The sequence below is a fragment of the Macrotis lagotis genome, chromosome 6, assembly GCF_037893015.1.
Source record: "Macrotis lagotis isolate mMagLag1 chromosome 6, bilby.v1.9.chrom.fasta, whole genome shotgun sequence".
NCBI classification, from domain to species: Eukaryota; Metazoa; Chordata; class Mammalia; order Peramelemorphia; family Peramelidae; genus Macrotis; species Macrotis lagotis.
The window spans coordinates 569,668-593,082 of NC_133663.1; the positions used below are offsets into that span (position 1 = coordinate 569,668).

A 23,415-nucleotide genomic window follows, 5' to 3' on the forward strand; every position below is an offset into this window, starting at 1 on the left:
TGGATGGCAACATTCTGCGGCCCAGACCTCTGGGTTTGGGGCTCGGGGTCTCGCCCTTGGTGGGGGAGAGAACAGAGTTCACCCTGCTCAGACATGCTGACCAGAGTGTTCAGTTGCATTCTGAGGACCTCTGGGTATGGGGCCCGGGGCCTGGCCTGAGACCAGGGAGCCAAGTCTGCTGTGAAAGGGCTGCTGCTCCCACTGCCCCCTGGCCACCCTTTGTAGCCTTCCCAAACTTCATTCTCTCCAGAGTAGGTCGGGAGGGTGCCTCGGTCTGGGATTGGTCCCTCTGCCTGAGATTGGCCCTCCTGGGTGCGCTCCATGAGAGCGGTATTGTCTGGGGAAGGGGCCTCTTTGAAAAGGAATTTGCATCTCATTTTTCATGCTTTACTTTGGGGTTGGGATAAAATGAAACTGGCCGAACCCAAGCCCCTCTGTCAGCCACTCTGCTTCTGGGCTGTAAGACACTTAGAGAAGATGCAGGGGTTGTGGAGGCAGAGCTGCCAAGACTCCTGGGGGTCACTCAGAGGGTTGGAGCATTTCGGGGAAGAAGGGGCCTGAGACATCCTTGGACCTTCCCTTGGCCTCAGCCCAGGCAGGCCTCTCCTAGGTGGGAGGAGCCCCTCCATCTGGGCTGAGAGTCTTTGGGTCAGCAGATGCAGGACTCTTGCTCTGGGCCTTATTATTTCAGTAAGGTGGCTGCTGTTCAGGTGTTTCTGATTCTCTGTGATCCCATTTGGGGTTTTCTTGTAGAGATAGTGGCTTGCCAGTTCCTTCTCTAGCTCATTTTACAGATGAGGACACTGAGGCAAACAGGATGAAGTGACTTGCCTAGGGTCACACAGTTAGTAAGTATAAGAGACCAGATTTGAACTCAGGAAGATGAGTAATGTTACAAACCCCAAATCCTGAGTTTTCCAGGTCAGCCCTGGCTCTTGCTGAGATCCTGGTCTCCCCCCATCCTTCTGTTTGATACCAGATCTTTGTGGATACAGGTCCCCCTCCTCTCAACCGCCCTTGGTCTGGGTTCTGACCCACAGAACAACAAAAATATTGGCTCAATTAGAAATCACCTTAGAATATGGAAGCTCCATTAAGACTTCTATCAGAAGTGAGAGATTTTATCTGAGACTGGCAGGAAGCCAGGAAAGCCAGGAGGTGGAGGTGAGGGGGGAGAGTTAGGCATGGGGGAGAGGTAGGGAACATACCTGGAGCCAGGAGAGGGAGGGTCTTGGTGGTCAGGAGCTGGGCATAACTGGATAGAAGAGGACATGCGATGTAAGAAGACTGGAAAGTGAGGAGGTGCCAGGGAGCCACTGGAGTTCATTAAGTAGGGGTGCTATGGTTGAACTTGTGCTTTAGGAAAATTCCTTTGGTGGCTAAGCAAAGTAAAATGGGATCCCTTGGGGCAGGCAGCACCCAGCAGCTACTGCAGTGGTCCAGGCCTGAGAGGATGAGGGTCTGCATTAGTGTGGGGACAGCATTAGGGGAGAGAAGGGAAGCATGGGCAAGATATTATAAAGGCAGAAGTGACAGGTCCTGACAAGAGATGTGGGAATGGGATCATGGAGAACCCAAGGGACCGATGCCATTGCCAAGGGAGACAGAGGCCTGGACAAGGTGGGTCTAAGTAGAAGTCATTCAGACACCCTGGGGCCTCCCTCAGCCCCAGCAGGTGAGCCTTCTCTAAGGGTAACTTCTCAGTCCCAACCTCCCCCTAAGGAGGGCACGAGGTACCTGTCCTGGAGACTTTCAGGTCTTCTTGGGCCTCTGAGGTCCCTTCTGTGCCTGACCATGCTCCCCTGATCCCAACCAGTCGAGCTTGGGTCTCTTGGGGGGAGGGTGAGACAAACCAGAATTTCCTCAGGACTTGGCTGGTACCTGGAGGCTCCTCCCCTTCTCCTAGGGCATCTCCCTGGTCTTGTCCTGGGGACCACAAGGTAGAGGACAGGAATAGGTTCCCCCAGCTCAGAGTCCCCAGAGTGACCCAGGTGAGGGCTGGAGGAGGGGAGAGGATTCACCAGTGGAGGAGGGGCTTGTCTTGAGAAGATTTATATCCTGCTAGGGACCAGGACAAGACAGGCTGGTTTGAGAAGGGAGAGGGGCTTGTTAGAGGCAGAGGGGAGGAAGGCGTATGGAGGGGCCATCTGCAAAGGTCAGTAAGGGCCCCGGTGTGCTGGCTTTGAATGCCAGGCTAAGGAGGAGGCGAGGAGGTTTAGCAGCGTGCCCAGCACCCATCATTCTCGGCTCTGCAGCATTCTCCACTCTGTGGCTTCCGGGCCGCCCAGAACCTCTAGAGAAGATGATGCGGGAAGAGACAAGAGAAGGTCCAGATTCCTCTGCGAGGGGAGCTGGCCAGGGCTCTCACCCCCGGGATGTCATGGGATGATGGCACGGGCCGGCTCCCCAGGCAGGGTCAACGCATCTGCAGGAAGGGAGTGCTGGGAGCCCAGCTCTGGCTCAGCTCGGATCTCAGGACTCAGTGGCCAAGACTTCGAGATGGCATCGGACTAAGCCAACACTCCAGGTTTGCCCTGAGTGGCAGTTGCTTGGCATCCACAGAGCTCACCTCTTTTGATCCTCCCCACAACTCTGGGAGGGGGGCACTCAGCTTATCCCCACAGATGAGAAAACTGAGCCAGCTGGGGCAGGGGCAGGCAGGCTGGGCAGCTTTACCTGGGGCTTCCCAGAGGCCGGTAATGAAGTCACCCTGAAGTGTGAAGAAAGGGAGAGGAGAGATCTTGGACAATGGGGGGGATGGGGAGGGTCAGATTGTTCAGCCAATGAGAAGGCAGGTATGAGCTCTTCGTAGGGGCCAGATAGAAGAAAAGCAGACCCCTCTAAGGAGGAGGGGCCTTGTAGGCAGGGGGAAGAGGCCAGCAGATGGGGCAGGGGAGGGTGATGGAGGGCATTCTGGTGGCCTAAGGGGTTGCCTCTGCAGGGAGGGGGGCTTGCCTTGTGGAGGAGCAGGACCACCTTTCCATGTGAACGGGGTGGGGAGATGATATAACAGAAAGCATGGGGGGGTAGAGGAGGGCATTCTCTGGGCAAGCCTTCCTCCTGTCAGTGGATAGGGAAGTTGAGAAGGAGGAGTGCACCGGAGATTTAAGGAGGGATGAATGTATTTGAAGAGGCCATGGTGGTAGTGGGGGAAGGTGAGGCAGCACTATCTGACCGCCTTGAGGACTTAGACTCTTAGCTGGCTTCAGGGAGGGCAGCAGATGGTGGGAGGGGTCCAGGGTTAACACTTGGCAGGGACTCAGGAGAAGGTGCCCCGGTGCTCCAAGGGGTCCAGATGGGGGAGGGAGGAGTGTGCAGCCACTGCCAGGGATGGCCTGGGGGGCTGGGGGGGAGAGGGTGTGAGGCTACAAGGCAGAGGGAAAGGAGGCAAGACCCTGACTTAGGGCCAAAGTTCACAGACACGTGGGTGACCACGGTGGCTGAGGTGCCAGGGAGGAGTATCTAGGTGTGCCCTGGCAGCCTCTGAGCTGGCCCTGAGCTCAATGGGGACATCACAGACAATGGCCACCAGACTCTTGGGGTCAGAGCTATGGACTGACTGACTTTCAAAAGAGTGCCAAGAGCGGGTGATAGAGGGAGAATGTGACTGTGGCCTTCTGCCTGCCAGTCAGACCAGTCACTGCCCAGAGAGGGAAATCCAAGAGCCTCCAGGAAGGCTGGAGCCTGGGAGGCTCTGCCCTCAGGATCCCCCAACCTGCAGGCCCTACTCCCCCATCTTGTGGCTCAGATTCTTACTGCTCCTCTGGTCTCTCTGGGAGGTTTGGTATGAGCTATACCTCCCCTCCAATCTGGGAGACCGGGTGAGGATTTGGTCCAGGCCCCCAGAAGCTCTAAGGCTACCATAATTCCTGGAGCCCGCTGTCCTGTGGAGCCAGCCTGTTTAGACACACGCCAGGCCAGGAAAGTAGTTTCTCTCTGCAAACGTCATGACTCCCCTTCCTCCCAGCTGTGGTCATTGCTCGCACCTTGTGGCAGCTCAGCTTCCCCTCCAGGAGGAGGGTCTTTGCACAGGTTGCTACAACCTCAGACCTCTTGGCAAACCGCTACAGTTCTATAGAAATGCACTGCCTGGGTGTGCCACATGCACACACACGCCTGCATGGACATGCACATCCACACACTGCCTACATAAAAGCATTCATACAGATGCCACGTGCACAGTGCACACAGGCCCCACACAGAACATGCATGCTTGGTGCCCATGCACACACAAGCAAGAACACACTCACACGAGTATCAGGTGTGCTGTGTGCACAGGTACACACGGTATGCTCCTATATGTACATGCACGCTCACACACATGGGCACACAAGCACACACATGTGCACACATGTTCACAGGGTGCCACACTTGAATGGTGCACACATGCCCCGTGTGGCATATGTGTATAGCGATGCACATGTGGGTGCACACACAAGTACATGTGTGGAAGCGTGCACATGAACACACTCCCATAGGCATCATGTGCATGCAGTGCACACCTGACACATGTGGCATATGCATTTACCCACACATTCATGTGTGTGCACATAGGTGTGCCTGTCCAAGCACACACATGGAGCTGGTTGGCTAATCTGACTGCGGTCTCACACATGGAGGGCCCGCTAACCTACAAATGACATGTGGCTACTGCTGGGAGGAGATCCTGGGTGGGGACAAAATGGGCTAAAATTCTGAGATTTCCTGGGAAAACTGTGACAAAAGGTGAGGCCTCAAGAGTGGGTCCTGCCTGGGTGAGTTGGGGGCTGGAGGCTGGTGAATTAAAGCACTTTGGGGCACCCCTGGGGCACCTCCCCAACTGGAGACAGGCCCAAGACTATGTGCAGGGCGGAGCAGGATGCCCTGGGCTAAGCCAGGCCCAGGCTGGGCTGCACCGCCCCCCCCAGATCTCTGTGGCTTCCCCCCCACCCTCCCCACACCCATGCTCCTCTCCCCTGCCCTTTCCCTGCTCTCCTTCCCTTCACCCTTCACTTCTTCCTTTCCCTGGCTGACAGCAGCAGCAGGAATCCTGAGTCCAGACCGCGAGGCTGTGGTTCTGGCCATGGCCCAGACCCAGAGGCCTCCATCTTAATGGGTCAGGGTCACAAAACAGAAGGAGGGGCCTTGGGATGAAGGCCAGAGAGGAGCGGCAGCTGAGGCGGCCTCAGAAAAAAAGCCGTAGGGCCGGGGCCGGCAGAGGTTACACCCCCCCCCCCCCCCCGAGAAGCCCCATCCTCCCAGCGGCCATTTCTTCAAAATTGGCCTTACTCAATTTTGGGGGTCTGGACACGGGTCACTAGACTCACTTTGTGCTGTGGTCATCAATCATGACATTAGCTAGCATTTATATAGCACCGACTGTGTGTAGACACTGGGCCTGTACACTTTATTTACTTTTAATTTTTTTTAGTTTTTATTTTTATTTTTGCAAGGCAATGAGGTTAAGTGACTCGCCCAAGGCCACACAGCTAGGTAATTATTAAGTGTCTGAGGTCGGATTTGAACTCAGATCCTCCTGACTCCAGGGCTGATACTCTATCCACTGCACCACCTAGCCACCCAACCTGTACACTTTGCAATGATCTTTTCTGGTCCTTTCAACAACCCTGGGAGGGAGAGGCTGGTGTTACCCTCATTTTACAGATGAAGAAACTGAGGCAAAAGAGCCCAAGGTCATGCAACTGGTGTCTGAGGCTGGATTTGAACTCGACTGTTCCCTCTGTTCACTGGACACAGCTTCTAGTCCTTTCTCAAACTCCTGATGGCCATGTAGCCTCTCTACTGTCTAATGGGTATGAGAACAGCAGACCCCCGACCAGGATGCCAGAGAGAACCAAGGGAGAGAACAGGGATGGAGGCAGGTCCATGGACAGGAATTCTTTGGATAGACTTGTGCCTTGGTTAAAATGACTTCTTGGGTCCTGTTCGGTTCATCATCTCAGATGCTCCTATACTTCATCTGAACCCCCTCCCCCTGCTCATTTCCCACTTCCCTTCCCCCTCCCCTCCACCACTGCTGCCATACTGGTCAGCCCCAAAACCACAGGAGGCTCTCTAGTTTACCCAATCTCTGCTCTCTGGAAAGGACAGCCTGCCTGGACTGTGTCAAAAGGGTGGCTGCTGGAATCTTCTCACAGGGCCTTGGGCCCAAAGACATCTGGCAGCTGGCAGAAGGAGTTTTGAAAACCAGAGGCTTTGGCGCTGCCTGGTCAGAGGACAGTCAAGTAGGAAGAGCTTGCTCCCTTCACCCCAGGGGAGAAGTGGGTTCCTCACTCATCATTTCATCAGGGAGCTCACCCTGGTGGAACCATCTTCAACTCATCGTTCCCCAGGCCCCTGGAGATGGATTGACCTGAGGAGCAGAAGGCCAGAGGGTCAGAAGATGCCCAGCCATTTCACCTCAGCTGAGGGCTGTTTGTTATGCAGGGTGGCCCCCCAAGCTTTGCTGTCACAGAGGAGACAAGGGGAGCTAGTAAAGGCAGGGGTGGTCCTGGTCTGCCATGGTCCCCCTTGATGCTCTCTGAAGGCACCTGGAGGAGGCTTTGTCCCAGGTGGACACCTGCTAAGATCATCAAATTGCATTGATCTGTTGGAAGTTTGTGGACATGAGCCGCAGCCTGACAGGGCCTCCCTGGCAGAGAGAGGACCCACAAGCAAGGATGAGAGTTAAGCAGGAGGCTGCAGACAAAGCTGGCCCTTCTCTACATCCTGGGCAGTGCGCCATCTTCCTGAAAGGGGGGCTCTGAGGGGGCTGGGGGCTCCAGGAGGCCATATCCATCATGGCCAGTTTCATTACCCCCTGGAAGGGGGCCAAAATGGAATTGTTGGTGAGTGACTAAGGAAAAATAGCAACTTCCCCATGGAGGTTTATTTTCCATTGACAGTAATTTTCAGTGACACGCCAATGTTTCCAAAGCTGGGTGAATGGGCTTGTCACCATGTGGCATCCCAATGCTCCAGGAACAGAGGCAGCATCCTCCATGATCATCTTTGTGGAGGGTTCAGCCCAAAGTGACAGATGTGCCTCACCATCCCCTCCCAGAGCAGCTCACATGTCTGAAGCTATCAGGAAGTCAACCAGCCCTTGGTTAGGGTCCCAAACAGGGAGCCACTCCTCCCTCGTTAGAGCCCCTTGTGAAAATAGACTGTGATAACTAGAGATGGACCCATTTTGAAGGAATTCAGGTTCTGGATGGCAGAATCCCAGAATCCTCTCTAGTTGGTGGGTCTGGGCTATGCTTGGCCAAGATACCCAACTGGGGCCACCACATGAGCTAGTAATAGGTGACTCCTTGAGGGGATCTGATTGGATTGGGTTTCCTGGTGGCTCCGTCCTTGGACATCCCCTGCGTGATGGCTCACATCTGCCCCTGCCTCTCCTGTCCAGTCAGAACCCCCTCACCCAACCACAGGGAACTGGATCATGTGTTGCTTCCATCTCAAGTTTCCCCTTCACCACATGCCTTCTTCTCCTCCTCACATCTCTTCCAAGCAGCCACCCTTCAGATCCTGTCCACAGCACTCCTCCCCCTCCCCACCCAGCCCAGTCTTCTCATCCCTGGGCAGTTCTTCTGATGGAGGCTCATCACCACCCTTTTGCTCTATTCTGGACGTGGCTGAGTTTACCAAGTCCTTCCTAACAAGACGTTCTCTGAACGTCTCCAGTCATAACCTGGCCTTATTTTTAGACCATAGGATTCTCTTTGTTGAGTGTGCACTAATTTTTGTGTCTGTTGTGCTGATTCAGATTGAGTTTGGGGAACTGTTGAACTCCTAGATTACTTTCCAGGATCAATCAGGCAATCAGATTAAGTGCCAGGCAAACAGCTGCCCTCAAGGAGCTGACTATCTACCTAGGGAGAGGACAAGCCAACAGAACCTGCTGACTCACCATCCTTCTTCCTTTGCTTGGGAAGTGGATTTGGGAAGCCAATGGAAGCATTTGGGTTTATTCCTCTAGAATTGGGACCTGTTGGATTTGATTTCCAGCTCTCTGAGAGATCTCTCTGCAGCTGGATTCTGCTTCAGATCTTCATCCCATTGGACAAGTGGGTCATTGATGGGGGGGCATCTGGGGCCACTTTGTGGCTTCCTCTGCTCCCCTCACCCATTTGGCTCTTGAGAGGGCCTTGCTCCTGTCAGTCTGAAGTGGGTTTGGGGGGGATTTTTCAATCAGATACCAACTCTGATTCTCTCTAGAAAAACTGTTCATCTTTTTCCCCATTTAGTTTCTGAATGGCCCAAATCTCCCAAGGAGAGTTAGAAGAAATATTTATTTGAAATAGAATCAGACATTGCCAAGGATCAGGACTGTTCTCACTAAGTTGCATTCATCCATCACACCAACCCAAGGTTGACCTTTGCAAAGCCCCTGAGACTGGACAGGAATAAGGAATGGCCAGAGCTCACCCCTTCCCAGGGGACCCTGGGCGTCTGTCCGGTCTGGGCAGCCTTTCCCCTGGCACTGGACTCCACTTCCTCCAAGGTTCTGTCTGCTGCTCTGCTCCCCTCCTCTCCGGAAAGCTTCTTAGGGGCACTCCAGATGCTTCCACAAACATCCCACAGCTGCTTCCACCAACCAACCTTTGTGGGACCATCTTCACAGGCAAAATATTTGCCTCCTGGAGGAACCATTTATTTTAGAAGCAAACATCTTCAGAATTAGTCAGCTGCTCCTTGGATTTCCTTTTTGTGCTGTTAAGACAGCCAAATGTTTCCAAATATTTCCTCCCTTGTCTCTCCATGAACAGAAGCCACCCCATTGGGAACATGTGTAAATGGGATCCTCTGGTATTGGCCAGGCTCCCTAGGAAATACATCCATGGCTGTAGCTTCAGTGACAGAACTCTGCATCAAGATGACAGAATCTAGAACACATGAACATTAAGATCACAGGGAGCAATTTCCAGCCCCTCTCCCTCCAAACAGTAGAGATGGTTTAGAGATGGAAAGACCAACATTTCATTCAGAAGACAAGAAACAGTTTCTCATCAAGGTCATCTCTCCCCTCCTCCACTTCAGTCCCCCCCACCCTTTCCCCTAAGGTGTTACAGTCTTATGGGTCCTTCAGAAGAACGACATTTTTGCCCACAACCCCTTGGCTCTGCCAGGCTTCTCCCCCCCTGCAAGAGAGCCTCCCTGGTGATGGACAGAAGGTGCCAATCTCCTGGGCACTGCCAGTGGAAATCAAGGGACTGACTTCAAGCACTTCTCCTGTGTTGGGGCAAACCCACTTTGCAGCAGTGCCACTCTGATCTCCCAGGCATCACGGCTGGGGGGTGGGGTGGGCACATTGTCTGAAGCTGCAGGCTTGTAAATAGTCTGGGTCAATTCTTGCAAACCTCTGAGATGTTGGTCACTCATGGATGTCTGAGTCTGATGGGAGCCAAGGATTCTGGGGGCAGGTGACTGGCAGGCACCAGGCTTGGCTGGAGGATGTGCTGATATCAGGGTCTGAGATAAAGGCTCTCCCACACCATGGGCTCCTTGTTTCTCAAACCTAGAAAAATGCAGAGAGGACCAGTTTTCACCAAAAGCCCCCTTAAAGCCAGACAGAGACCTGAGTGAGGGTGCAGGAAGTGGTGGAGGGGATGAACAGGCAGCCATTCAGAGAAAGACCACTGATGCCAGGGGCCATCCCGTGTCTCCCCCAGTGTCTCCTCTTCCATGCCTGCTGGGAGTAGACTCGGCTCACTCCCTAGGTAAGGTGCCCCCCCTCTTCTGAGGGGGCTCTCGCTGATCTCTCTCCTGTCCTCACAGGCTCCTACATAGGTTGCTTCATTGACAATGTCCAGGACAGGACTCTGAAGGGAGCCGTGTTTTATGATCTGAGGAAGATGACGGTAGCCAACTGCCAGGAAGCCTGTGCTGAACGGTGAGAGTCACAGTGGGGAGGGGGTAAAGAGGTGGAGGTGCTCAGTGAGCTGCCCATCATCACCTTGGCCCCCCTGGTCACCTCTCCTAGGGCTGGGTAGGCTCATGAGGCTGGAGAAGGACCCCCTGAGAATGGCCTGAAGGAAGAGGGATGGTCAGTATGGAGAAGAGAAGGCTCTGGGGGAGCAGGGCAGCTGTCTCCAAGGACAGGATGGGCCTCTTTGACCCCAGAAGAACTGGGGCAAATGTGGAGAAAAGTTTCCTGTCTCAGAGAGAGCAGGAGCTGAGGCCCTAGCCCCCATCCTTGGGCCTTATCACATAAAGACTGGATGACCACTTCCCAAGTGGGATCTGGGGGCCAGGGAAGCTTGGAGAGTCTGGGATTAGAGGCTCCAAAAACACAGGATCCTCCAAGGGGAGAAGACATCACCCCAATCAACCGAAGTACCATTTTTGGAGCATTGTTGATCATCAGTAGGGCCCACTCCACTGTCCTGGAGCCCCAGATGTTCAGAGCTGGGCACCTGGGCTAGCCCCCACCCCCATAGCTACACCACCTTCACTTGAGCCTTGTGGAGAGGGGCATCTCACTCATCTTAGCCCCCATTTTAGAGAGGACAGAGAGAGGCTGGACAGTGTCCCGAGGGGGCAACCAGGATGGTGCTGGAGGAGAGAATTGGTTTGTGGTGACTGAGGAAGGGTCAGAAGCTGACGGCGGGCCTGCCCACGTGGTCAGTCTCCCCAGAAGGCAGCAGGCCCCTCCCTCAGGGAGTAGCCACACAGCCAGAGCTAAGTCACGACTCTCCTGTGCTGCCTCCTCTTCCAGCTGCCTCCTCCCTGTGAGTCAGACTCTGCTTTGAGGCTTGGGGGGGGGGAGGCTGCATGGGGACTGAGGAATGCCAGCCCAGGGTCTCTAGGAATGGTCCAAGAGTAGGGAGGAGGCACTGGTTGGGCACTGCTCTAACTCTGCCCTGAGTCTTCTCAGGCCAAGCTAGACTCTGGTGACCATCTGACAAGAACTCTCTCTGGGTCTGGGGTCCCGGCAGTGAGGCTGACCCGAGCTCTGGGCAGCTCTGCCCCAGCCAGGCTTAGCCCTTGGGCAAACCTGCCGGCTGAGTGATCACTGGGGCCCATTCATCTCACCCACATCCGACTCAGGCTCCCTCTGTGGAGGTCAGCCCCACCTGACCCTCCCCATCTGTCCCCCAGGTCCTACATCTACGCAGGCCTCCAGTATGGCACTGAGTGTTACTGTGGGAACAGACTGCCCCAGAGGAACTCCAAGGCTGAGGAATGCAATCGGGAGTGTCGGGGAGAGAAGGGCTCTGTCTGCGGGGGGCTCAACCGGCTCTCTGTCTACCATGTCGGGGGGCTCTCGCTCAGCAACTCTAAACGTAAGTGCCTCTGGCAGCTAAGGGGAGCCATGTGGGGACAGAGGGGGGCACTAGACTCTGCAGCTACAGCCCAAGGGACCTTGTGAACCCACTGGCCTAAATGGTCCTTCCTTGGGCAGGTTTGACCTCTTCCTGGGGCAAGAATGGTAGAGTCCTGGGTCCTGCTGAGAGTCCCCTGGGACCTCAGCTGGTCTAAAGAGGACAGTGTCCACCAATGGATTGGGTGAGTCATTAATAATAGGTTTATGGAGAGCCAGGCACCCACACCATCCTGGGCATGGGGAGTGAGTGGGGCCTCTCCAAATCACTGGGCTATCAGAGATATCCAGAGAGAGGGGTAACAGCTGGCGAGGGGGCAGAAGCAGCTGCTTGGGGGAGGTGAAAGAAGAGGAGAGATAGGAAAGGTGGAGGGGAGGCTGTGAACAAGGGCCTGGAGGCAGGAAACCATGTAGTGTGTGGGGAAACTCATGGAGGAGGGCCTGGGTCTGGGAGGCCAGGCCTCCCCCAGGCTGAGCCTCCAACTGCTCCTGGTGCTGTCTCTACCCCATCCCTGTCCCGTTGGAGAAGGTTTTTCAACTCAAGATCCACTTGCTGCAGAGCTGAAAGCTTTCCCCACACAGCCCCAGCCCCTCCTTTCTCCCTCTCCAGGAGGCCCCTCAAGGGCAGGGGGGCTGCTGAGCTGCCTGGCCCTGGAGCCTCCATCCCCACCCCACTTCCTGGGCTTCTTCAGTTGACAATGGAGAAAGGGTTGGTTGTTGTCATAGCAACCTGGGGGCCCTGCTTCTTCAGCCACTCCAGGCCCTGGGTGAGCTGAGAATGAGTGTGCCCAACACGACCCTTTGAAGGGCTGACTGGTCCCTCTGAGCCAGGACCCAAACACACTGTGTGGCTTGAGGTAGGCCAGGCCAGAGCAGGCCTGAGCCCTCTGCTTCTAGATGCCGGCTGGCCCCTCCTTGCTTTGAGAAGTCTGGGGTCTGCATATGGGTTTGTGGGCTTCCTCACTGTGTGTATGAATGGGATGGGGGTGGAGGAGATGCCATTCTTTAGAGCCTGCTCCTTGCCCAGGGTGAGAGCAGTCTTAGGGAGATGCCAACCTCTGGAGCCCTCTCACTGTCCAGGGTGAGGGCAGTCTTGGCAATGGGCCCCTCTGGCACCTGCTCAGGATCATGTCTGAGAGCCCCAAGAAAAGCAGATCTCCCCAGAACAGTGGTCCTGCGTCCAGCCTGGTCCCCACAGCTGCTAGTAAGGGGGCCAGCTTTTGTGAGGGCTTGGCCACCCCCCCATGCCAGCAACCCCAGCCCTCAAACAAACTGCCACCAAATGGCAGCAGCTGCACCCCTGCCTCCTCAGCAGCCACAGCTTCTGAAGAGATGATGTCCATCAAATAGGTCAACCTCAGTGGTGCACACAGTTTTATAAACAGACTGGCCTTTCCATCTTCCCTGAAGCGGAAACCTAGAATTGGTCATTTAGCAAATATTTATACAGTGACCAGTAGCTGCCAGAATCTGGGCTAACTGCTTGGGATCAATAGCAGCCCCTGCCCTCAAGGAGCTTCCAGTCTAATGGGGAGACAACATGCAAAGGCCCTGCACAACTGTGCAAGTTCTAGACCAGGAGAGAATCAGCAGAGGGCAGCCCTAGCACTAAGGGGAAACCGAGGGGTCTTTCCTCTGTGTTCCCTAATTGTTCCAGAGTAAACATATAATAAATATTCATTCATTCAAACACTTGCTCATTCATTCATTTGCCCATTTGTTCATTCATTCATTCATTCACTCATTCATTCATCTACTCATTCATTCACTAACTCATTCATTCTCTCATATGTTCACCTACTCATTCATTCATTCACTCAGTCTTTCATACATCCAGTCATTCAGTCATTCATTCTAGGATTCTTTCTGTTTAACTATAGAGAAACAGATTCAGGAACTGAAGACAGAACTTTTGGAATTTGGAGTGAGAAGACCTGGGGTCAAATCCCAGTTCTTTTGTTTATTAACTGCATGACCAAGGACACATTTCATCTCTCTTTGCCTCATTTTTCCCATCCATACAAAGGAAGGGGTTGGAATCAGGACTTGGTCAGCCTAGGAGCCCTGACCTTTGTCACTTAGCCCTTTGTCACTGAGGTAGCGGCTGCCTCTGGGACATCCACCCATCCATCCTTCCATCAGTGGGAGCCTGGCTTTGCCTGGTCCTCACCAGCTGATCTGGGGGGATGGCAGCCATCTGGTCTATTCGCCACCATTGGCTTCCAAGGATTTTACCAACCTTCCGAACTTTGCTAGTGTCCAGTTTGGGAGGCTGTGTCTGTAGAGCATCCCCAGGACCCTGACTTTCCTCCCCTACAGACATATGCAGGAAGGCCTGGCTAGAGCATTTGGACTGAGGTAGAGTTTCTTCTCTGGAGGGAAGGGTTGAGGCTAGAGGCTAGCTGGAGCCTGGACATGAGCAGATGGGAGCAGAGGGATGCCAAATTGCCCCAAGAAAGAATTGTGACCAAGCCCAGCCTGAGGACTGAGGGCTGGACTGGAAGGCACCACCATTATGGGGGAGGAATGGGGAAGAGTCATCTCCAGCTGGGGTGGAGGCTGGGACTTGGGCCTCAGGGACCTGTTCTCCCACCAGGAAGCCCTCTGCTGAGAGGTCATCTGGGCAGTGAGAGGTGGAGGGCAGAGTTCTCGGCCAGTCATCAAATATTCGGGCAGCACCTGCTTGCTTGGTCCTGGGCCGACCCAGGCAGAGAATTATCCCGAATTTGGGGATCTTTAAAAGAAGTACCTGTGAAAACAATGGCAGAATCTATAAGAGGAATGCAAGCACATATGAAGTCATTAAATTCAAGGGAGGTTGGAGGGGAGGGCTCTGGCAGATTTGGGGATCAGGGAGAAAAACCCTGGGATGCATTGAGAGAGGGCAGCAGTAGAGAAGCAAGACAGAGATAAAGATACAGAAAGAAACTGAGGAGGATAAGGGGAGAAAGAAAGAGGGGAGAGAGAAAGAGATGGAGGGGAAGAGGAGGAACGGAGGAAGGGAGAGAAAGAGGAGAGACAGAGGGGAGAGAAGGAAGAAAGGGGAGGAGAGAGGGAGAAAGAGAATGAAAATGGGCAAAGAGAGGAGCCCCTGGGGGCAGCTAAGTGGTGTAGTGGATAGGGAATGAGCCCTGGAGTCAGGAGGACCTGAGTTCAAATCAGCCTCAGACACTAAATAATTACCCAGCTGTGTGACCTTTGGTAAGTCACTTAACCCCACTACCTTAAATAAATAAAATTTAAAAAAAAGAGAGATCTTTTGGTTTGGCACCAAGGTGAGACTGACCAGATCCTTCCATGGATCCGTAAGTAGGTTGGGGCAGTCAGTCTGTCCCAGGACTGAACAATTTGACCCGGGGCACCACAGAAAGGACCTTGGTCCTATTGGGAAGACACCACATCTGAAACCCCTTTGGGGGGCAATGGTGCCCATAGATGGAGCAGGACAGAGATGGTACTAGGGGAGTGGGCATGGGGATGAGGATGGAAACAGCTTTCCACCTCCCCCCCCAGATTCTCTCTCCTTCCGTAGTTTTCTTGACCCTGTTGGCTCCTGGTTCCCCCTGGCCATTGTTTATCCTATGCCTCCTCCCTGAGGTGATCCCCAGGGTTCTGCCTAGGGTCTGGTTGTCTCCTTTCTCATTTGGTGACTCCATCAGCTTCCTTGGCTCCCCCAGCCCCTGGTCTCCTGGAGTGTTTCCTCTGAGTGGGAATCTTCTCAGGAGTGGCCTCTCTCTCTGCGCTTTCCCTGACCCCCCTCCCCTTCCCCAGCCCTGCTCTCCCTGCTCCTAAGAGAAATCTTGCTGCCCTTGCAGGAAGGACTGTCACCTACCGGGGATGTTTCCGAGTGCCCAGGAACCTGACCGATACCTTGGCTAGCTCCCTCAGCCAGCCCAACCTGACTGTGGACATGTGCTCTCAGCTCTGCTCCCAAAAGGTAAGAGCACCCCTTGTTCCTCAGCCTTCTTCCTCTTCTTCCCACACCTCTGGCCTAAGGTGGGTGTGGTCAGCCCCTCAAGGGGGTGAGGGATTGATGGAAAAGAAATGGGAGTGCCCATGGGGGGAGTCCTCCAGGCTCTTTGGTCACATTGTAGTGGCTTCCATAAAACTGAGGTCACGGCTACTCAGGGCAGTCTATGGGTGTGGTCTGTGGGCACAGCTGTGGGCTTATGGCCACGGCTAATAGAGCTGGTCTTGTGATCCACCTGAATCTGCTTCTGTGGATGACCCTTTACACACCACTGCACCCCCGGGGGGCTCAGAGATCTCTCCTCTTCTTAGTCGTCACAGTCCTATGACCTTGCAGCAGGGGGACTTCTATCCCATAGCCATCAGTCTGGGGCAAAACCCTGTGGCTGACTGGACCTGTCAGAGCAGTGGTCTTAGACCACAAAAACCCTTCCTCTAGTCTTTGGGCTGGGGCGGTCTATCTTTGTCTGGGTTTGGGGGACGTTCTGGCCAGGGTTAAAGGTCAGGTTTTGATCAATTGACAGTGAACAGTGTGGCCGTGCATGGCTTAGGATTAGGGATCAAGCTAAAGGTCCACCCATGTGGCTGAGGGTGGTGGTGTAGAGATTCATTCTGTGGCTGACCTTCACCTCTCCCCACCCCCTACCCCAGTGGTCTCAGCCCAGAGGCAGCTCTTCCTCAGGCCTGTTTTGATGTGGCCTGGGTCTCCATTTACCAATCCAGGCCATGTCTCCCCTTGGCTGCGCCCAGCCATCTTTGTAGCTCTGGCCCAGTCACTGGCAAGTGCCCACTGAGCGCTTCTCTTGTTTCTGTCTTGGAGGAGCAGCTAAGGGGCCCCTGTGGATTCTGTGTGCTGGGCCCCATCAGGGGGTGAGCACCTGGAAGGAGGAGCCTGGGGCTTAGCTGGGTTCACAGTAGGGGGCTAATTGCTGCTGGGCGGCCCTCATCAGGTGCCTTCCAAGAAGGGGACCAGCTCATACCTGGGGCTCCCAGCTTGCCTGGCTTGGGAACCAGCAGAGGAAATAGAAGGATTCTTGACTGGCTGTACACTGGGGAGACAGGGAAGGGTCCATGTGAGCTCCCCCAAGGCTCAGAGTCTGGGGGGAGATATACTGCTGAGTCCACCAAGCTCTGAGCAGCATCCATGGAGCTAAGCAGCTGCAGGACTCTTCCTACCGAGCCAGGTGGTGCCTTGATTGGAAGGAAGTTGGGCACCAGGAGGCAGAGAATCAGGGAAGACATCCCAGGCATAGGGGTCCAGAGTCAGGCTAGGAGTCAGGTGTGAGAAGACAGGAGGTAGGGGGGCTTAGGAGGCTAAATGAGGGGCTAGTGATGGAGTTGAAGATGACAAAGCGAGAGGTGATTGGGGTGTACCAGGTTGTGGCAGCACCAGGATTGAGAAGGGGCATAAAGACCAGTGTCTGCCTTTGGGGTGTGGCTGGTGGTGATGGTGCACAGCTTGTGGAGGGGCCAGGGACCATTCTGGTCCAATGACAGCCTCTCAGAGCTCCCCACAGAAATAGAGGTCAGACTTGGTGGAGAGCTCTGGGCTGGAATTGCTTCCTGGGAATCACTTGGGGAACCCCACACCATTTCTGTGGCTCTCATTTGTAGAATGGGTAAATAAGCCCAGGCTACTGATGACAGCCAAGGCTCAGATAGGACTGTGTACCAAGCCTAGGATGTTGTTGTACCTCCAAGGTCCTTGATTATGACTGTCCTCCAGGGGGCCAGAGTTCTGAGGACTGACTACCAGCCCATGGCCTTAGGGCTGGGAGTGTTTCCCATGTTGGAGGGAATCCCTGATTCTGGGCTTCTTCCTTTCTCCATTCCCTTGCTCCCCCCCCCCCCCATGGGGGACATTCTAGAGCTGCTCCAACCTGGTCAGTCTGGACAGGTCCTCCCCAGATCAGCCCACAGATGAACCTCTTAGTACGTGGGCCCCAGCACTGATGAGGCCCCATAACAACCCCTTAGCTCTTCCTCCCACCCCTTGCCCACAGACTGATTCCTGGCTCTGGGAAGAAATCTTTAGGGTCTGATGGAAGGATCCACTGTGAGCAACAGAACAGGCCAGGACCAGTCCCTAATGCCAAACCTAAAGGGCACAGGGTCAGGGCAGGAAGGAGTTTTCAGCAATGGCTTGGAGGCTGAGTAGAGAGCAGGAACCTAACTGAGCTAACCCTTCACACTCAAGCCATGAAGGATGTTGCTAGATGAGAACTTTCTCTCCATCTGAGATAATGGTGGTCCCCACCTCACCTCATTACATCCTGTTATTTTGGGCTAAACACTGTCCATCCTCCCTTGCCTGATCTCCCCCATAGCTGGGGAGCAATGCTGCGGAGACACCTCTGCCATATCCTCATCAGGGATTCATGACAAAGCATAGGGACCAATTCCCTTCTTTCTGGTTCTAGGAATCTTAAGCCTACACATTGGGGGGGGGGGGGGGAACAATGTCATGAGGACCCAGGGGAGCCTTGGAATACACATAGTGGGAGCCAAGAGAGGCAGCAGGCCATTTGCCACTAGAGTGATGAGGAAGGGGTCAATCAACTTGTCTATTACTTTTAGCAAGGTTGATCAGTGTGTGGGCTCTGGGTAGAAGGCATCATGTTCTAGAGGGTAAGAATGGTGCTCAGTATTACAGCATATTCTATTCGCCCGACCCAGTCATGGGTGTCTCCTTTGGTTCCATAAATGGTGTTTTGTAGCTGTGTTTATAGAAATCCCAAGTGTCTTGATTTTGTAGCTCCCAAGAATTTTATTCATTCTTTAGTTATTATGAATGGAATTTTTCTTAGGCACATTTCTTCTTGGTTTTTGTTGGTACTGAAATACTAATGATTTAAGGGATTTATTTTATATAATATAACATTGCTGGAATTATTAATCATCTCAATTGGGATGTTTGAGGAGGACTAACCCTTCTGGTGGGAAGGCTGCTCCTACATCTTTAGTGTCCACCTTCACCCAATCTCATCTGTGGCTCCAAGAAACTGTAGCATGTTAGTGCCCAGGCTTCATTATGTTGGCAGATGGCTAAACCAGGTTGAGGGAAAACTGATGACCCTCGAAATCCATTGATAGTCTACTTCAAGCATGTGAAAACTTCCTTCATCAGAACGGGCAAATGATGTGTAGCACTTGGTCAGACATCAGAGATATCAAGGTCACCTATCACATCCTGAGCCATCACCAGTCATCTTTGCCTTACCAGTGGACTTTAGAGACTCTGGAATAGAGAGGAAGACTGACCACTTTGTTCAGTTCTGCTTCATTTAAATCCAATTCATTCTCAAGTCAAAGACATCACCTTGTGATGTCATTGGTCCCCTTCAAAAATGAAGGGCAAACAACAAACAGCGACAATCATCTCAGTTAGTCTATTTGCTGATTCTCTGAGGTTTTTTAATTACAACATAATATCTACAAATAAGGAACCTTTGTCATTTTTTTTTTTTTAGTTTTTGCAAGGCAGTGGGGGTTAAGTGGCTTGCCCAAGGCCACACAACTAGGTAATTATTATGTGTCTGAGGCCAGATTTGAACTCAGGTACTCCTGACTCCAGGGCCGGTGCTCTATCCACTTCGCCACCTAGCCGCCCCCCTTTGTCATTTCTTTGGTGATGTTTATGCTTTGGATTATTTTACTCTTGTCTTATTGCTAGACCTAGATTTTCTTGACCTTGGTTAAACAATAGTGGGTAAAGATATCCCTGTGTATATTGAAAAAATTCTTAGTTTTTCCACTGGAAAGAATGTTGACTTTTGGATGTAAATATAGACTTTTGATTATATTAAAGAAGAGTTCATCCATGCTCACATGTTTTAGAATTTTTACCATAAATGTGCACTAAATTTTGTCAAAATCCTGAACTGAATCTCTTGAAATAATCACATCGGTTTTATTCTTTTTGTTTTTATGTGTTTTTATAATATTGAAATGTCCTTTCCTTCCTGGTGCATCGAGTTTGGAAATAATGGATTAGCTCTTGCATATGTTCTTTAGACTTCTGAGTGTGTTTTTTTTATTGTGTCAATATTCATTAGTAGAATTGATTTAGAGTTCTCTCTAGTGGTTTGTCTGTCCCTGGATTTAGGTATCAGAATGATGTTTGTCTCCTAAAAGGCATTTGGTAGAAGACTTATTGTTGGGACGTTGCATCTTTTGTTCAAATCCTCGTTGTGACATATCTTGGCTAACTGCTTTGGGACAAGACACTTAGCTATTGAAACTTTCAGTGGCCTAAGTGGCTCTCTAAGATTCTAAGTTGTCTTAGAAAAGGAGACTTCTTCCTAGAAATCCCAGGTGAAATCACAGAAATCTCAATAAAATCCTAGATCTAGACTGAAGGGTTATTAATTCTTTACTTGCTGGATATCTTTGCTCTGCTATATCCACCAGGGATTGGTCCCCAGTGGCTAATCTCAAGAAGTGGATAGTTCTTTCCTCTAGTAATTCATTCGTGGCTTCTTAATTTGTCTATCTAATTTTGGATTGTTTGAGGCCCATGGTTTCTTCTTTTATAATTATTCTTAAAATATTTTGTTTGTTTAAATCAGTCAAGACCTGCTTTCTCCCTTCCCCTCCCCTCACTGAATCAACAACTTTCTGCATTAGCTTTGCCCTTCAAAAACAGTTATCTCATTCTACAGTCTGAGTTCTCAGGAGGTGGGCAGCATGTTTCATTATTAGTTTTCAGAATCCTGGTTGATCGTTACTCTGATAAGAATTCAGCACAATAGTATTGTATCACATTTATAAACCCTAACTTGTTAATCTAGTCTCTTTATGGGTTTACCCTCAGATTCCAATTCATTCCTTTCTCAAAAAAAGATCTATAAATATTTTTGAACATCCTTAGGATTTGTTTTACTTAGAACTAATCCCTTTAATCTTCTCTCCCCCTAATTCCTCATCCCCTTTCCCTCTTTGACTCCTATTGAGTGAAATATGTATCTGTACCCAGTTCTCTCTCTCTCTCTCTCTCTCTCTTTGTGTGTCTTTTCTCTTCTTTCTTTTGGCCAGTTTTAGATGAGAGTGAGGCTTCAGTGTGAGCTTCTTCCTCTACCTGCTCTACTCATGTACTCTGATAAGGAAATAATGATCCCCTCCCTTCTTTCCCCTTCCCAACCCCCAGGGTATTCCTCATCTCTTCTTTTTCCATTCTTAAGAATCAGGGAATATAAAAGAAGCACATTGGCTCTTGTCTAATTGGAATCCCTTTATGATCTTACATAATGCTAGGAATCTGAGCTTGTATTATCTCCCCAGATTTGAATGGAAACAGTTTTTCCTTGTTTAGTCTTTTACCATTCTTCATTTATGTTGATCTTTGTTTGGTTCTCTTACCTTGTTATGTTTGTATTCTAGATTTTCTTTGCAGCTCTGGTCTTTTCATCAGGAATTCTCTATTTCATTAAAAGTTCATTTTTCCCCTATAGGATTATACTCAAGTTTGGGTAAATTATTCTTGACTATATGTCCATATTTACCTTTTGGAAACATTATATTCCAAGCTCTTCCTCCTTCATTATGGTGGTTGTTAGATCATGGGTGATTTTTATTGTGGCTGCACTGTGAATTCTTTCTTTCTGGCTATTTGCAACATTCTAATTTGTCCTGGAAACTCTGGACTTTGACTATGATGTTCCTGGGAGTTTTCAGTTTGAGGTTTTTGTTTAGAAGATGACAGATAGATTCTATTTCCACTTTACCTTCATAGTTTTTTGTTTTTTGTTTTTGCAAGGCAATGGGGTTAAGTGACTTGCCCAAAGTCACTCAAGTAATTATTATGTATCTGAGATAGGATTTAAACTCAGATCTCCTGACTCTGGGGCAGGTACTTTATCCACTGCACCACCTAGCTGCCCTGACTTTGGTTTTAAAGATTTTTCTGTTTTCTTTGAAGATTAACTTGAATTTGAGCTCTTTTATAGTCATAGCATTCAGATAGTGCAATGATTCTTCCCCCTCCCCCAAGACAATGGGGTTAAGTGACTTGCCCAAGGTCACATAGCTAGTGTCAGAGGATGGATTTGAACTCAGGTCCTCCTGATTCCAGGGTCAGTACTCTATCTATTGAACCACCTAGCTTCCCCTAATGCAAAGATTCTTAATTTTTTTTCTTCTTTGACCTTTTTTCCCAGGTTAATTGTTTTTGCCATAGACTACCTCACTTTTTTCTGTTTTTTAGACTTTTAACTTTATTTTTTAATATTCTCATTGTCTTGTGATTTCTGTGCAGTTCCTCCTAATTTTCAGTGTTTCTTGAAAAAATTTTAGACTTCTTGTATAAAACTTGTAGTTCCTTTTCCAGTTCTTTCTTCTGCAGCTCTCCCTTTTTCCTCAAATTTTTTTCTCAAGAGATTTATTTCATTCTACTTATAAAAATAAAGCAAAACATCTCAACTCACTAAAAAAAAATCTTTTACCTTATTCTAGGGTTTCTAGTTTAAATTTGTGGTCAAGTTAGTTTTTCCCTTGGGTTTTGTTTGTAGAAACTTTATAGACATTTTCTTCTGTATTTCTGTCTTGGGGAAACCTGCTAGGATAATAGTGGGATTCTTTTTTTGTTTGCTACTTCTTCTAGTCAGACTCCTGACTTAAGATTTTGTGTTAGGGCTGGGGTTCTAGAGGAAAGATTTGAGTTAGTTCTGTGGCAACTTTCTCGGGGTATTGAGTGATTCCAAGGTCTTGGGGACAGCTGGGATCTGTAAACTCTCAATGCTTCCAGAATGGACTGATCCAGGGAAAGTGGGATTTTTGCCTCTGATCTGAGCCCTGTAAGCTCTTGACTTGAGCCTGGGTTTGTGCAAGAGGAGAATGCTGCTGGATTCTGTGGCTGCCAGTCAAGTGGGAAACTGCTCATTCAGAAGGGCAGAAGTGTAGTTTTCTCTTTGGTCTGGGATCCTGGTCTTGGTTATATCTCTGCAGGCTGGGCTAGGTGCTGCTAGGGGGGACATGACTCTGGGTCAAAGTTCTGAGCCCCAATTCTGCTCTTGGCTTTCTCCTTTCTATATACACTGCCCAAGACCTCTCAACCAGAGACATCTCTGGAAGCCCAGGAAGCCACCAATCATCTTATCTTCCACTTATATCAAAAGGGATAAGTTCCTCCCCATAGCCTCACCCCAACCCTTGATGCATTCCTTTTTTATCTCCTTCTGTGGGAATAGAAATCATCATATCCTTGCTACTCAAATTGGGATATGTTAATTGACTCTCCTATGACTCCATTAAAAATCTCTGACTCCTTTGAATAAAACTCACTTCCCTGGCCCCTACTTTAGGTGATCCTATTAATTGCACTTGAAGATCCTTAAGCACAGAGACTCTATTTTCTATTTATCAAATGAGTTTAATATTTGCAAAATGTTTAGCACTGGGGCATTATAGGTACTCTATAAACACTCATTCCCATCCCTTGATATTCCCAGTGCTTAGTAGGAGGATATCTGGTGCATGATGATGATGACTGAGGAAGATCAGGACATCAGGGAGGTGTTGCCATGACCAGCACGTGAATTGGATTTGAGTGAGAGGGGCTGTGCTGAGTCACCTGTTTCAGTTTCTCCTCCAGAGCCATCTGGGTCCAATGGTCAGATATGGATCAGGACAACTGGAGATGGCCCTGGATGCAAGTCAGTCAGTGACTTATGTAAGTGACTTTTCTAAGGTCACACAGCTAGTAAGTCTTCAGTGTCTGAGGTTGGATTCAAACTCCTGTCCTCCTGACTCCAAGGTCAGTGCTCCACCTAGTATAATGTACCACCTAGCTGCCCTACCTGGAACATAGGAATTTAATAAAGACTTAATAAAATTTAATAAAGACTCTTAATTCCATTTCAGTTTTGTGTTTTACATTTTCTTATCATTTTCCTTTGAAGTCTTAGCTTTGCTGACATATAATCATATTTCTGATCATTCTTTTCATTTTTTTTTTTTGATTTCTTGTGAATTCTCTTGTTCCTTTTTTTATACTCTGCTTTTTTCTCCTCACTTGACCAGGCTGGCTAATGGTTATTGATTTTGTTAATCTTTTTAAAAATAACCAACTTACTTTTGTCAATAGTAGAGTTTTTCTGTTTTCTATTTTCCTGATTTCTTTGTTTCTCTTCAATTTTCCAGATGTC

General features: G+C 50.5%; 1 protein-coding gene across 1 annotated transcript in view; it reads left to right on the forward strand.

The window, feature by feature from the left end:
* WSCD1 (WSC domain containing 1) overlaps positions 1-23,415 on the forward strand; it is a 45,417-nt gene that overhangs the window by 1,745 nt on the left and 20,257 nt on the right. The window contains exons 2-4 of the mRNA XM_074190498.1: positions 9,760-9,874; positions 11,083-11,267; positions 15,121-15,242. Of these exons, the coding sequence (XP_074046599.1) occupies positions 9,760-9,874; positions 11,083-11,267; positions 15,121-15,242 (422 nt within the window). The remainder of the gene's footprint in view (positions 1-9,759; positions 9,875-11,082; positions 11,268-15,120; positions 15,243-23,415) is intronic.